Source organism: Magnolia sinica, chromosome 2, assembly GCF_029962835.1.
Source record: "Magnolia sinica isolate HGM2019 chromosome 2, MsV1, whole genome shotgun sequence".
NCBI classification, from domain to species: Eukaryota; Viridiplantae; Streptophyta; class Magnoliopsida; order Magnoliales; family Magnoliaceae; genus Magnolia; species Magnolia sinica.
Window position 1 is genome coordinate 108656775 of NC_080574.1, and position 13227 is coordinate 108670001.

A 13227-nucleotide genomic window follows, 5' to 3' on the forward strand; every position below is an offset into this window, starting at 1 on the left:
TATTTCTCCTTTTCCATGGCCTATTATGGGATTTGGGTTTTCAAGGCAGCAATCATCTCTTCTAGCTATGCAATCCTCCTATTCATGTCGTCTCGATTGAAAGTTGTTCTTGGAGTTTGGGATAGCTCTTCATCTTGTGCTCCTGTCGTGGTTGCAAATGCACGGGTTAAATTCGGTCCCCCATTCATTGTATGCATGTCTAGTGAAGAAGCCCCCTTATAGTTTGCCATCGAACCCCTCCGAAGGATTTGAACTTGTTGCCCTTTGCCAAGTATCTACTTCAAGATTACACATACCGCAAGTGTCTCTTCATACGTATGTTCAGACTTTAGTTGTTGATTCTTCTTGAATTTACTGACCATATTCATGCTTGCAACCATATGTTATGATTCTTTCAGTAGCCATTAGGAAAAGAACTTCTAATTTCATGCAAAGGTTGATTTGGCAGCATTTTGCTATCTCCTCAATGTACCATCTCTAATGGCTTATGCCCTGGCTTTCTTATTACTCCCAAGTAATGTCTAAAATATCGACGATATTGGTTAATATATCTTGTATCCCACCTGTACGATACGAAACGCACGGGTAGTGCCAATATATCCCACACGTTCGATTTGGTGAGCATTTTCAATTTCAATCCCTTTTTTTGTTGAAATTATGTTAAATCAATGTTAAATAGTTATAAAACCATTTTTCCTTCATGTTTTGCATGAAAAATTATCAAGTTAGAGCTTTGATTCCAATATCCATTAGTTCTTCATGTTCTTCATGTTTTTTTTCGAACATGTCCTTCAACTAGCTATCAATTGAGACAAATTTCGAAGTCTTTAAGAGTATTTGGAGTGTGGGTGGTCTGATTTGGGAAATTTGGGAAAAAATCAAAATTTCCCCAATTTCTCCCAAATTGCTTGTACTGTTGCACTCCAAACATGAAATCAAGTATGTATGAGGGCTGATCTACTGATTTGTTAAGTCCTTCTCAATTTTCAAAAAATAAAAATCATTTTTAATTAAAAATCAATAAAAAATTATTAAAATATATATTTTTTTAAAATTTTCCTTCAGCCAACTGTCAATTGAGACTAATTTTGAAGTATTTAGGAGGCTTTGATGAAATGATCATCACATACACTCTTAAATGTTATGCATTCAAATTGAATATAGTCAGACAGTGCATAGTTAGGACCTTATACAAAGGAAACCTATTATGTGCACTTCTTTTTTGAGATGTTATGATTTAATTAAGGTCTTTTTTAACAATCCATGAAGTTTCACTGAAAATTTCAACTATTTTCTTAATGTTTTCCCATGTTTCCCAAAAAGTGCAATAAATTACCTAATATAAATGATATGTCCCGTGAGATAACTAATATGTATCTGGATCCCAAGGATGCTATACGTAACGTGATACCGATATTTCGAACACTACTCCCAAGCATTGTTGTCATGTGCGGTCGCATATGCGAATATGCGATCGCATATGGGGCAGTGGCATATGCAATCCCTGCACATATGCGATCGCATACTGGCCAACGGTCAGATTTCTGACCGTTTTTTGACCCTTTAAAAATAAAAAAAAATAAAAAAATCCAGATTTTTACTCTATATATATGCATTCTAAGCATTCCTACTTACAAAAAAAGCTCAAACTCTCTCTCTATTCTCTATTTCTCTTACTACATCCTCTCTTACTAAGCACTTTACATTTTACAATCTACATTCTACATTCCATCCACTCCTCTCCATCCATATTCCATTTCCATATTTCTTTTCTTTTCTTTCAACTTTCAAGAATCAAGAGGGTACAACAAGAATCAAGATTCAAGAATCCAAGATACACGATACATGATACATCATTCATACCATCCATATTCAAGATTCAAGATTCAAGATCAAGAGTCAAGACAAGAGTCAAGAGACTCCTCACTCCTCTAGTCCTCTCCAATCTCCATCCACTAAGTTTTCTAAGTTCTAACTTCTAAGTTATAAGTTTCTAATTCTAAGTTTCTAACAACTTCTTTCTATCTTTTTTTTTAAAATATTTTGTTTGTTAATTGATTTGTTAGTTGTTACTTACTTTATTAATTGTTAGCTACAACTTACAAGTTTGAAGTTACAACTTACAACTTACCAGTGACAAGTTACAACTTACATTACAAGACTAAAGTTACATCTTACAAGTTACAACTTACAAGTACAAGTTACAACAGGATTTCAAGATTACAAGTACAAGACTACAAGTTACAACAAGATTTGAAGTTGGGAACCTCTTTTAGATTTATTAGTTGTTACATTTGTAATTTTACTTTTATTTGTGTGTAAATCTCTCTCTCTCTCTCTCTCTCTCTCTCTCTCTCTCTCTCCAAGTATAAGTGTGTAACTCGACTCTCTCTCTTTTTCTCATTTTCTTTTCCCTCTTATTCTCCCTTTCTACAAGTGTAAGTGTGTAAGTGTAACTCAACTCTCTCTCCCTCTTCTTCTCCCTTTCCAGTTTCTACAAGTGTAACTCTCTCTCTCTCTCTCTCTCTCTCTCTCTCTCTCTCTCTCTCTCTCTCTCTCTCTCTCCAAGTCCCATCTCTTTAGGCTCTTTAGTCTTTACTCTTACTTACTCTCTTAGTCTCTTAAATCTACTTCTTCTTACTTCTTAGTTCTTCTTCTTATACTTCTTAGTCTCTTACTTTACTTTTTTTTTTATTTGTAATTTACTTTCTAGTTTCTAGTTAGTAGCTAGCTAGTTACTTTTTAGTGCTAATAATACACACACACTACCACTATCCACCATCATAATGTCTTCTTCCCAATCTTCCTCTTTGAATCCCAAGTCGAATGACCTGGGTTGGAAGTATGGGCACTACTGTAGTGCTACCGAAAAGACTCACACAGTATGTGAGTTATGTGGGTTTGTGAGTTCCGGTGGCATTGCAAGGCACAAGCAACACCTTGCACATTTACCGGGGTCAAATGCAAAAGCATGTGACAATTACTCCAGAAATCCGAAGGGAGATCGTGGAGTATATGGAAAAACAATCAAGAAAGAAATGCGATAGTGTCCTACGTCAGGAGGAATATATGGAACAAGATGCATATGAAGATATAAATGTAGTTAACGTAAATGAAGCTAGTCCCACTCCCCCTACTTCAACAGGCCGGTCTAGACCACAAGTACAACCATCGAAAAGAGCCCAAGGGCATGGGCCCATAGATAGATGGTATAGACTACACCCCGAGGATGTGGTCAACCAAAGGGTAGAGGGAAAGGGCCGGCTCAAACAACTTTAGAAAACCGGTATAAACAAAAAGATAGAAAAACCACAATTCAATATATTGCTAAGTGGTTTTACCAAACCGGCGTTGCTTTCAACGCCGTTAAATCGAAAAGCTTCAAGGTAATGATTGAGGCTATAAGTCAATTTAGACCTGGGCTTAAACCTCCTCCATATCATGAAATGAGGGAGACATGCCTAAAAACTAAAGTTGAATATACATAATCCTTCATAGCTGAATATAGGGAATCATGGAAAAATATATGGTTGTTCACTAATGGCCGATGGATGGACCGATAGATCCGGTCGGTCTCTCATTAACTTTTTGGTAAACTGTCTAGCTGGGAAAATGTTCTTGAAGTCAGTGGATGCGTTGGGTCATTCACACAAAGGAGAATATTTGTTTAACTTACTAGATAGTGTAGTTGAAGAAATAGGTGAGGACTACGTTGTACGAGTAATTACAGATAACGCAACCTCGTATGTAATGGTCGGTCGTCTTCTTATGGAGAAGAGGCGACGTTTATTTTGGACTCCCTGTGCGGCCCATTGTATTGATCTTATGTTAGAAGATATAGGTAGATTATTTATAAACGTGATTGCAAGGGCTAGAAGAATCACGGTCTTTATGTACAAACACGCCCTTCTTCTCAGGCGAATGAGAAAACACATTAGGGGTAACTTGCTACGTCCAACAATCACCCGTTTCGCTACAGCCTTTTTAACACTACAAAGGCTACATGCAAAAAAATCAAAACGTAGAAGCTTTGTAGTGTCGGCTGATTTTACAAGTGGGCCTTGGTCAAAGAAAGCTGACGGGAAACGGGTTCAACAAACAATTCTTTCTCAAAGTTTTTGGACTCAGGTGGTAAAGGCGATAAAATCATCCGAGCCCTTAGTCTCTGTGTTGCGATTGGTGGACGAGGATGAGAAGCCCGCAATGGGCTACATATATGATGCGATGGAGAGGGCGAAAAATAAGATCATGGACCATTTTAACTATAGAGACCGTGATTACAGGCCAATTTTAAATATTATAGATAGAAGATGGGGCAGCCAAATGTCATCCCCATTGTATTCGGCTGCTTACATCCTTAACCCAACCTGTTTATTCGCTTCTGCTGATCCAGCAGAAGCACTAACTATGCATATGGTTGGATTTATTGATCTCTTGGAAAGAATGATTCCAGATAAAGGAGAACAGGACAAGATCTCAACTTTGCTGGACTTCTACACAAAAAGTGAAGGGATATTCTCAAGGGATATCGTAATAAGACATCAGACAATGAAATTACCCAGTAAGTACTTCTATGAATGAATGTTACTATGTTAGTGTAGGCATGTTAACTGTGTACTGAACTCTTACAAAAAGTTTTTCTACAAAGTGTCTCTAAGAAATCTAACGATTCTAACCTATACTTAAACTGTTTTTCTCAGCTAACTGGTGGGCTGCCTATGGAGTGGACCCGAACAGGAAGGATCCAGCTCTAAAGAAGCTGACTATAAAGATTTTTGGACTCATGTGTTCTGCCAGTGGTTGTGAGCACAATTGGAGGACGTTCGAGTCAGTAAGTAGAAGTTTAGACTGTTTAGTAATTATTTTATTTTTTAGTAAACTTTAATTTTTTAGTGGCCTAAGCTAAATTAATTACCTAAATAGCTAATGCCAAATGTGCTTTCTTTCTTGCAGATTCATACCAAGAAAAGGAATCGCCTTGAGCAAAAAAAGCTCAACGACTTGGTTTTCGTTCAATACAATCAAAAATTCCGAGAACGATTCTAAAGTAGGAAAGAAAAGCCCGGCTTCTTTGACTCTATCTGCTTAGATGGGTTGGATGCAGATAACGAGTGGCTCGTAGAGACGGAGGACTCAGTATTTGCTGGAGAGGATCTGACATTGGCACAAGTTGAAGATGCCGCATATGGATCAACACCTGGTGAAGCTAGTAATACCACTCGAAGGCGAAGGACGGGGGGAAGCCGAGGGGCGAGTAGTAGCCGTCAACCCGTTGATGAGATTGAGGAAATTGAAGAAGGAGAAGGTGATAATGATGATCAAATTGAAGATCATCCACCATTGGATGTTGATGAAGTATTAGTACGTACAGATGACGAAGAAACGGAAGAAGAAGAAGTGTATGTGGAAGAAGGAGATGATTCGAATGATGATGATGATGGTGGTGGTGGTGGTGGTGGTAGACTTGGTGGTGATGTGCCACAATGGATGCTAGATCAATGTATATCACGATTATTGATTAATGATTAGATAAATAATAAATACATAACTTCTTAATTTTGTTTAATGGTTGTCTTGTCTCATAAGTCTAAGTGTGTTGATGTTGTCAATTGTTTGTTGATAACTTGATATATTATGTATTGTATTTGTATCACTATCATGTACATGTAGTGTTGAATGTTGAATATGGATATTTGATATTTCATATTTCATATTTGTTAAATGTATGTAACTAGTAGTACTAACTAAAATGTTAATTGTTAATGTTAAGATCATTTAAGAAGTTAACTATATTGTAATTTGTAAATTACTAAATTGTAAATTTATGATGCATGTATCATGTATGGAGTATGGTTTTATTTTTTTTTTACTTAAATTAAATGTATTTCACGTCCCAATGACATATAATAATTTATTTTGATTTTTCTGATTTTTTTTAAAATTTTTCTGATTTTTTTTTAAAAAATTTTTTGAAAAAATGCGGAAATATATATATATATATATATATATATATGCGACCGCATATGCGATTGTGCGATCGCATATGCGCACACGCATATGCAATCCCACAAGATCGCATATGCTATTTGACAACATTGCTCCCAAGTTCTACTTTCCAACTTGCAATCAAAAATAAAATGTACCAAAAGAATAGGATAGATCACTTGGAATCGGCTTTGCCAGATCATGGATTTGGACTTTAATCAAAAGGCGGAACATGGGCCCATTCTGTTGGAGAGAGAATCTTGTTCAGGGTCGTCCACCTTCAATTTTCCTTTCACTTCTATATCTCTGCATGACCACATCTTACGTAAGCTCTCCAATTTCTTGCCTTTTCTCTCAATGAGTCCATCTTCCATGCCTACAACATCACTATTTGATGCAAAAGGGGGGAGCCGAATCCATGGTGCAGCCTCCCGCAACGAGAAATCCAAATCCAGCGAATTGCTCTAGCATGGATCGTCATAAATCCTTCAAGATTAGGCGATTCATAAGAGTCGAGCAACCTCACTCTCAACAAGAGCAAGAGAAGGGCAATCTCCTTCCTCCTCTACTTCCCTCCCTTTCTATCTACTCAGAAGAGAAGATCAATTTTCAATTTTGGTGAAAACCCTTACAATCTCTCAAACATAGTATTTATAATTATCACTTATCTGTAACTAATATTGGTGATTAATATGCTAATCACAAGTACTAACCACCAACTAATCAAAACTAACTCTAACAACAATGTAACCTCCTAACTAAAAAACTAACAAAAAAGAAAAGAAAATGACCAAAATAACACCACAAAAGCTCAACAATGGAAAGAACCCAAATCACCAAAATAGATGACACAGGACCGATGCATGAACCAAATAACATGTGAGATCAAGTAGTCAAATTAAGACAATTAACAAATAAACACAAGCATTGCCATAATCATCACGAATCCCATGAAAACCAAAAGAACATTCATAATCCTAGCCTAAGTTTACCAACATCATCACACAAGATCATTAAATAAAACGAAACTAGGATCTAATGGATGTAGGGACATCCAATTAGCATATAATATAGTCTATTTCAAAGTGGAAGACCTAATACAACCTAGGGTAAAAATTAGGGTTTGGGTAATTTGGGAAAATAGAAAAATCATGAATTTTAGGTTTAAGATCAGGGTTTTGGGAATAGAAGAAAGGGATTTTGATATAAGGATGATGGAAAGCCAAAAGAGTCAAGGTGTGGCCATACAGCCAACCTGAAAGATTCACACGGGTGGTTAAAGGGTCACACGTGTGGCGTGGGATGAACGGGTTAGGTCAGTTAGGTTTTGGGATTATGGATGGGTAAAGGAAAGATGGATTCATGAAAGGATGAAGGCTTAGGATGGGAGGATCGAAGAATTCAAAGAAAATACCTTGATTGAGGAGAAGAGAGAAGATATTATGGGGATAGATGGAGATCTCACGCCTCTGTTGATGAAGATTAGCCTCGCATTAATCTCTCTTCCAAATCACATGAAGATGGAAGAAGAAAGAAAGAGCTTCTTTTTTAAAAAAAAATCACAAAATCCAATAAGGGAGAGGGTCACATGCCCACCCTCTTTTATAGCTTCACGAAAGTTCAAAATTTACAATTAACACCCAGTTTCATGAATTTTGACGAAAATAGCCCTAGTCTAACTAAAATTAACTAAAAACACTCATAGTAGTGTCTAAACATAATATAAACAAAACTAAATTATATAAGTTGATAAAAGCTGAGAAAAACTAATGTGGACAATTCACGATCAATGGCCTGATCATGTGATCCAACGGCCTGATCGTCATGTCCCTCCGATCCAACGGTCTTGATCACTCTATAAAGCAGTCCATGTGCATCTTCCCAGTGTGGGGTCTTATAAATGCTCACACATACACATGGGGTTTTCAACATGATCGTGAATACTCGCCTCCACAGGGAAATCGGTGTGGCCCGCCTCCTCTAATACATACGCAAGGGTGTACGTGAAGTGATGTCATCATCAATAGAGATGACTGTGTGTGGCCTTTCCTCTTGATCTCGGCCCTTGAGATACTTGAAACCTACTTGGCTGACATAAGATCCCCCTGGATGGGATGAGACGCTTGGTGCACTTGTGAGTGGACATGAATCGAGAAATAAAGTCGTGCCTAGTGTCCAACACAAGCTCATAGGGCCCACACCAGAGGGTTCCTCCTTCCCCCCAGAATGAACGCAAGAATCCTTGGACGAATTGTCAATATGTCACCCAATGGGTCATTATTAGGACACTGATAAAGACAAATAGTGACTGAGAAATATTGGCAGCCGGAAGGGAAGTCCCCAAAAGGCATGTCGAAAAGCAAGACTGATTTTTCTGAAGCACAATAAATGACATGAAATTACAGGCATCGGCAATGTAATTTTGATCTTTCAAAACATTTGACTCCTGCTGCCATAATGTAAATCATCAAATTTTAGACAGTTTTTCTCCGTTAGTTGAACACCATTCCCCAGTTTTTCATATTGAACATCTTTAAGAACTACCTCATATGGTTTTCAATTTTTCTACATTGGCACATGTGGATTTATAACTGTGTAGATAATGTGCATGCATTGTTAGTGAGTACAAATAATGGGGTCCAGAACATGTGTTCAGTTATTTTATAATTAGGGTTCCAAGTTTGATTTTTCTTTAACTACTAGAACCAGATCCCACTAGCAGATAATAGAATCAAAACATGTATTCATAAATTCAAGTCCAAACAAAGAAACAAGGGAACCCCATTAAAGGAATAGGGAAGAAGCATATTGCTACCTGGTCCAATCGGTCGCTGACATTTGCTCTATCTACAACAATCAGTGAATGCCCCATTCCACAAGCAACACTGCACCAAACATTGTATGAGGAGGCATCAGTTAGTATTTAGCATGAATTTTACAGTACTTAGAAAATAGAGTCCCATGAATGGCATACCTAATAACACCCATACCCTCAAGGATATCTACTTTTTTGGGATTCGCAGATGACCTGTGGTGAAGAAAGATAAATGCATCATTATAGGCAGTGTCTGAACCTTAATTCTGGAGAAATGCAGCAGTAAGGTATCAAGGTGGTAATTCAATGAGTGGAAGTTAAAGTACATACTTCTGTGCGTCAGGACCATATCCTAGCTCTCCATATTGAGCTTGACCCCAACTTATACACGACTCATCAGCACCACAAAAGTGGTGCATATTACCTGAATCCATGCAACGGATATTCCAGCCACTGATATGAAAGTTCCACAAAAAAATTTAAAATCAAGTAGGAGAAGAATATACTCCTCTGGAATATGTACTAATCAAGATGTAGAAGGATAGGAACAAAAAGTCACATCACCTCTAATGAACAACTCAGTCAAAGAAAAACACATATGAAGTCAACTGAACTGTAGTTACATCTATGCAAATGACAAGTCACAAATTGATATATATATATATATATATATATATATATATATATATATATATATATATATATATATATATATATATATATATATATATATATGAGAGAGAGAGAGAGATTTTCTCCTAGGAACCGGTTCGCATGATCACACGTGAAAACCCTTTTAGAACTCATTTCACGTGATGTGTATGCAATCTAGGCCATGCAGGCCCTTAATCTAGTTTAAATGAAGAGTTGGACAAAAAAATCAGATTGTTTTGCAACTCAAGTGGGCCCCAGTGAAAATCAAGGGTCAGAATTCCCTCCCACTTTGCAGGCCTCTCTCTCTCAGTCAGATACATGCATATACCCTCAGTAAAAACTAGAAATGAAGATAGTTTGGAAGAAAATAGGAAATAACATGTCAATGAAATGATTATGTCGCCAAAACTCCAAAATTATGTACGAGTACAACTGTTGAATACTTGCAAAAACAATCAATAGGATCCAATCAAAATAAAATTTGTCAAAACCTCGAACTATATTAAGATGCTAAAGGTTAAACCTAACATCAATGTTATAAAGCTGAAACAGCCAACATATAAAGTGCCCAACCTCAAATCCATCACAGGCTTGGGATACATCCACTCATCACCTGTAGTCTTTAGCTTACCCCACATATACAACTGGCCTCCAGCTGGAAAAGAAACAAAAACAAACACCATGATTCCAGTTAGGCTAAAAGAAGATATTCAAACTCAAGACTAATGACATTCAAAACATATAATTGTGTTCACAAGGCATGATATGAACAGATTGCAAAGTGTCTTCTTTACTGCATTGTTGCTGCTCAAACAGAAGTTTGTGCTGAGCATAGCCCCATTAACCAGTCTAAACTAGTAAAAATGTAATCACTTTTTTTCATAGGAGCCCGGACTTCTTAGGATATTCAAAACACATGCATATGAAGAATTTCAATTCTGTATCACTGAGCTGTCCTGAATGACTTTTGAATGCCAATTCCTTGTTTAGATAGAAAGCAATCCGTTGGGTGTTCAACAAAAACCATTCACTAGAGCAACAAGAATGTCATTCAGAGAAACCACTCTTCACATAAAGCCTACGATGTTGTACCACTATACGGCCCACCTAGACTTTTTCCTTTTTTAATTAGTTGTTATGTTGGATATGGATTTAGTGGGGATTTTTTTAGAATTCTCCTGAATCCATTGATCATACATACTAGCACTCTCATCAGCCTTCTTAGTGGTTAAATATTTTACTTTGCCCTTGACAATTAACGCACTTGGATGGATTTGGAACACTGAAGATAGTTCCCTTCATTTACTTCAATGGAGGTTTCCCTAAAAAATCAGATGGATTTATGAATACAGTTCTCGAATCACTTTTCACTTGCATCTGGGACAAGAGATTGGGATATATACCTCATACTTATAGGAACAAACGCTGACCTTTCACAACCAACAAATACCTAACTTGTACATTCCACACCATGGTGTGCCGTAAAGCCAGTTACGAAAAGGAAGTGTTTCAAATAGCGCCCGTAGCGTAGCGGTTGCATACGCTACGATGCGTAGCGTGGCCGTAGCGCTACGTAGTGTCCCAAATAGTGTAAATCCCTTGTAGCATACGCTACAGGGGTCGTAGCGTACGCCACAGCTACGTAGCATCCGTAGCGTAAGCTACAATGTATTTTTTTTACTATTTTATTTTTTTATTATTTTTTTTCACGTTTTCTTTGTTTCTAATGTTGAGGAATGTGACACTTGTATTATACTTGATACTTTTAACCTATGAGATTTTTATTTCTTTTCATAATTGTAACTTGTGGTTTCAATTAGACATTATTAATTAAAGTGATTTGCTTAGAAAGTTGTTGATGTGATAATTATTTGATTTGGCTTATATACGTGGATTGGCTTTTGATAAATGATAACTAATGACTTTTTGAACATGCTTATAATTGATAAAATGAATCATCTTTTAGGCATTTTTATATTTTTTTCCTTTTTTTTCACTATTGATTATATTTGTCCGATTTTTAAATTAAAAAATAGAAGTATCGTGCAACTTATGGTACACGCTACGTATTTACGCTACACGCTATAGAGGGTTGAATAGAGGGTTGAGCGCTACGCATCACGCTACTGCTATTTAAAACACTGCGTAAAGGTAACGGTGGCAACCGTTACACGTTACAGGGTCGTAACGGTCGTAATGGCCGTTATGGAAAAAAATGACTTGTAATTGCCGTTAACGGCATGTTACGTCCGCTGTAAAGGCCATAATAGCCTCATAATTGTCTATTACAAGACAGATAAAGGTTTTTCATACTTTTTAATCAACATTATGAGGCAGATACAGGTTTTTCGCGGGTTTTTTCAATAAATAAATAAATAAAAAGGAGAAACCGTAACGACCGTTACGGGGCATTACGGGGCTGTAACAGCCGTTATGCCCGTTATCGTAAAGGTAACGGTGGTAGTCCTTACAGCCACCATTACCGTTACGGAACACCTTGTTCCACACATTATGCACACCACATTTGAAGAGAATAAGCAGATCACAAGTCACACGTTCCAACCAATCATGAGAGTCGATGATCAAGAACACAACATCAGATAAAGGCAATTAGGCCACACGTCCACAAACAGAAGGTTATGATCATGAACACTTCATCCCCTTCTCATGCATGGCCCATTACAAAGACCCAGAACTAGAGAGAGAGAAGAAACTCTAGGTTTATTAAAATATTTTTAACAAAAGAGAGATGAGAGAGACCAAAAATAAAATAATGAAAAAGAATTATAGAATAAAAGGGAGAAAGGTAGATTAGATCAAGATGCTCCGACTTGGAAGCCTCACCGTCAGTGCTTGTGCATGTTCCTCTTAAAGAAGAAATCGCCTCATTTCACTGGTTCCTTGCTTCCTATTGTGCCTCATCTCAAAGTCTACTCACAACAAAAAATGGGAAGACAATATGATCAATCATGATATGACATCAACCGTATCTTCTTCTAATCCCATTGATCCAATGCCTCCTCCCTTATCTCCTAATTCATTTGATATTCATTATGCTTTAAGGAAAGGTAAACGTGCATATACTAACCATTCTACCTCCAAATAAGTTTCCCTCCAATGCTTCTCTTCCATTGTCCATAGATTTCCCCTATTTTTGTCATCTCATTCTGTTTCTAAGTCATATCAGGAAACCTTATTACATAAGAGATAGAATCAGGCGATGGAAGATGAAATTGTTGCACTTTATCGAAATAACACTTGGGAGCTAACCTATCTTCCCACTAGTAAACATATTGTTGGTTATCAATGGGTGTATACAATTAAATTTCAACCCGATTATACTGAAACTTTCTCTCCAGTTGTCAAGCTGAATTCTATTCATATTATTCTTTCAGTTATGTAAAACATGGTTAGCCATCTTTCAGCTTGACGTAAAAAAATGCCTTTCTTCATGGTGATCTCACAGAGGAGGTCTATATGGAGAAACCACATAAGTTCATTGCTTATAGAGAGTTCGATAAAGTGAGTAAATTAAGAAAAGCAATTTATAGGTTGAAGCAGTCTCCACACGAATGATTTGAAGTTCAGTAAGCTTGTATTGAACTATACTTTTGTTTTAAGTCATGTTGATCGTTTTGTCATCGTGCAAAGAGACGACAAAATTCTGATTGTGTTAATTGTATATGTTAATGATATCATGATCACAGGAGAGTGACAGTAAGGATATTGAGAAACTTTAGAAGTATATTCAAAGCCACTTTCGAGCAAAAGAC

The 13227-nt window shown here is 36.9% G+C and overlaps 2 protein-coding genes across 2 annotated transcripts in view; one reads left to right on the plus strand and one right to left on the minus strand.

Moving 5' to 3' along the window:
• LOC131237364 (uncharacterized) overlaps nucleotides 1-13227 on the minus strand; it is a 130410-nt gene that overhangs the window by 12023 nt on the left and 105160 nt on the right. Inside the window, exons 11-14 of the mRNA XM_058235083.1 lie at nucleotides 10028-10109; nucleotides 9131-9253; nucleotides 8960-9013; nucleotides 8801-8870 (exon numbers count right to left, since the gene is read on the minus strand). Coding sequence (XP_058091066.1) covers nucleotides 8801-8870; nucleotides 8960-9013; nucleotides 9131-9253; nucleotides 10028-10109 — 329 coding nt within the window. The remainder of the gene's footprint in view (nucleotides 1-8800; nucleotides 8871-8959; nucleotides 9014-9130; nucleotides 9254-10027; nucleotides 10110-13227) is intronic.
• LOC131237365 (uncharacterized) overlaps nucleotides 3231-13227 on the plus strand; it is an 80007-nt gene continuing 70010 nt past the window's right edge. Inside the window, exon 1 of the mRNA XM_058235084.1 lies at nucleotides 3231-4561. Within this exon, the coding sequence (XP_058091067.1) occupies nucleotides 3541-4561 (1021 nt within the window). The 5' untranslated portion in view covers nucleotides 3231-3540. The remainder of the gene's footprint in view (nucleotides 4562-13227) is intronic.